We start from the raw sequence: 2408 nt of genomic DNA on the forward strand, positions 1-2408 counted from the left end.
ATATATATATATGTACATATATAATAAAATGACAAAAATGTAACAAGAAGTATTATTTAGTTATTTCTGTTGTTTTTTCTTTATCTTTGGGGCTGTGATTGACTGTTTATCATATTGTTTTGTGATCGATGATTACTAATTTCTTTTGTGAAGACACTTATATGGTTTCCTTGCGATGTAGCCAATAGTTCTGCAGATATATATCACTCTGAGATCTGTACATGTAAATGGGATGGGAGCTTTGTGCCTGATGACATAGCTCAGCGACAGTGAACAGACATTGTGAGTGTACTCCTCCATTATAACTCCAGGATTCTCATTAGGAACCGGCTTTAAGCTTGTTTACCCATCAGACAGCATCTCTGGCTTCATCTGGTGGAGTCAGATCAGGTCACCTCATGAGTCCTCTGCTGCTTTAAAAACCTGCCGGCCAGACAGCAGTTCACTAAGATTGCTCACATTTGTTTTTGTAATAGTCAGTAAGAAAAAGTGTGAGCACAAGCTGAAACCTGCTGCAGTTCCTTAGACAAGCAGAAATGTTTGTTTCTTGGCTTCCTGTGTTTGTTTGCAGAAACAGCCCTGAAGCGTTTGGCTGTCCGCCCTGTCAGTAGGTTGGCATTAGATATTTGGCTTTTAATCTGGGTCACATGGCAACAGCTCAGCAGGGAGCTCTGTTTCTTTGTGAAATGTTGAGAGATGGAGAAGATGGAGAAACTGCCCACAAGCACTCAGTGCAGTATTAATATTCACAATAAATAATAGAAAATGTGATATTGGCTCTAACTTTGTTCACCTGTCTTCTGTTTCAGTCCATTCCTGTCCCGTGCCCATCGACTGGGTCCCAGTGACGATGAAATGTACCAGCGTACCACGGTGTCCATCATGAAGAAGGAGCCGGGCGGGGGGATAATGATCCAAAGTTACAGTTCTCAAGGATTCAACATCGATGGCAACAGAGTGTTTGGCCCCTGCGCTGTGCTTCCTCCTGCTATCCTCCAGTGGAACGTGAGATCAATATCCATACTGCCTTCAAAGCTCCTGTTTGTCGTGTAATGTGCTTCTTTCTATTAACTTTGTTTTACTGTTCTCACGCTCTCTGCAGGTCGGCAGTCATAAAGACATCACAGAAGAAAGCGTCTCTCTTTTCCACATGCTTGAACCGAGAATAGGTGAAAAATAAAAGCACACTGACGTACAGATGGGTTATAAATTAAAATATAACCAACATGAAGTGTGATGATCAACATGCTTCCTTAATATATTCATTATTTGGTGTTTGATGATGATGGTGGAGAACACTGTTGTTCATATATGTAAAATTGTGTTGAGATCTGGTGACTGTGAAGGCCAAAACACATTATTCACATAATCTTCACTCTCATTAAACCTTTCAGTGACCACTTGTGTCCTATATGGAAACATCTGTACACAATTATTCAAGTTTTTCCTTGTATTTTGTCACTCCTCTGGGTTTATATGGAGTATTTAACTAAAAATTCATTTTTTTGTTGTCTTTTATGCAGAAATTATTGTGCTGGGTACAGGCGCACGGGTGGAACGAATTAACCCCTCAGTCCTGGCTCTGCTGAAGAGAAAAGGCATCGCTGTGGAGGTTCAAGACACGGTAAAGTATCTCCACTGACAGCGTGAACGACAAAGACGGGAAGACTTGCTGACTGTCTGACCAACAACACATTTGAACTAAATGACTAATCCACGTCTCTGCTTTTCTTTTTCATCTCTGCAGCCGAACGCATGTGCAACCTTCAACTTCCTGACTAGTGAGGGAAGAATGGCCGCCGCTGGTCTGATCCCTTCGCCCGTCAGCACGTCACTGGACTTGATAAAGGAATAAGTGTTGTACAGAACAGAAACTGGGACTGATCTCTGCAGATGGAGGTTAAATGTTTATGAATGAACTCTTATGCTTACTTACGCACAAATCCTCCAAAGGAACAAACTCAGAAACCATCCCTGTATTTGGTTACACGGTTACGTTTTGGAGATTTCACCCAGTGATCTGAGCGGGGAGCTGATGTACTGGTAATGTGGCGTTCTCCGACACCATTACAGACAGCACGTACACTGTGTACAAGTGCTCAGGTCAATGTGGTGAAGTGAGGAGACCCATGTTGAAGAATTAGACTGTAATAAAGTGTAACAGTGCTCTTGTATAGAAATACTGTGTTGTGTGTATGAAATATGTATTTAAAATCTTTACAAGCAACCAACAATAACTCAAGTGTCGTGAATTACATTGGACATTAAATATTTATTATTTTAAAGAACCAGTTTTTAGGATTTAGTGGCTTTTAGCAGTGAAGTTGCAGATTATAACTACCTGAACACAGCTGAGTAACTTGGGAATGAGAACAGGCTGTAAAGTGTGTAGGAGAAACTACAGCAGC

At 41.1% G+C, this 2408-nt stretch overlaps 1 protein-coding gene across 1 annotated transcript in view; it reads left to right on the forward strand.

Moving 5' to 3' along the window:
- ndufaf3 (NADH:ubiquinone oxidoreductase complex assembly factor) overlaps nt 1–2231 on the forward strand; it is a 2893-nt gene extending 662 nt beyond the window's left edge. Inside the window, exons 2-5 of the mRNA XM_035661454.1 lie at nt 810–1005; nt 1103–1169; nt 1524–1624; nt 1748–2231. Coding sequence (XP_035517347.1) covers nt 810–1005; nt 1103–1169; nt 1524–1624; nt 1748–1855 — 472 coding nt within the window. The 3' untranslated portion in view covers nt 1856–2231. The remainder of the gene's footprint in view (nt 1–809; nt 1006–1102; nt 1170–1523; nt 1625–1747) is intronic.
- Nucleotides 2232–2408: the final 177 nt, after the last annotated feature.

The sequence above is a fragment of the Morone saxatilis genome, unplaced genomic scaffold (genome assembly GCF_004916995.1).
Source record: "Morone saxatilis isolate NCDOM2014 unplaced genomic scaffold, NCSU_SB_2.0 Contig18, whole genome shotgun sequence".
NCBI lineage: Eukaryota > Metazoa > Chordata > Actinopteri > Moronidae > Morone > Morone saxatilis.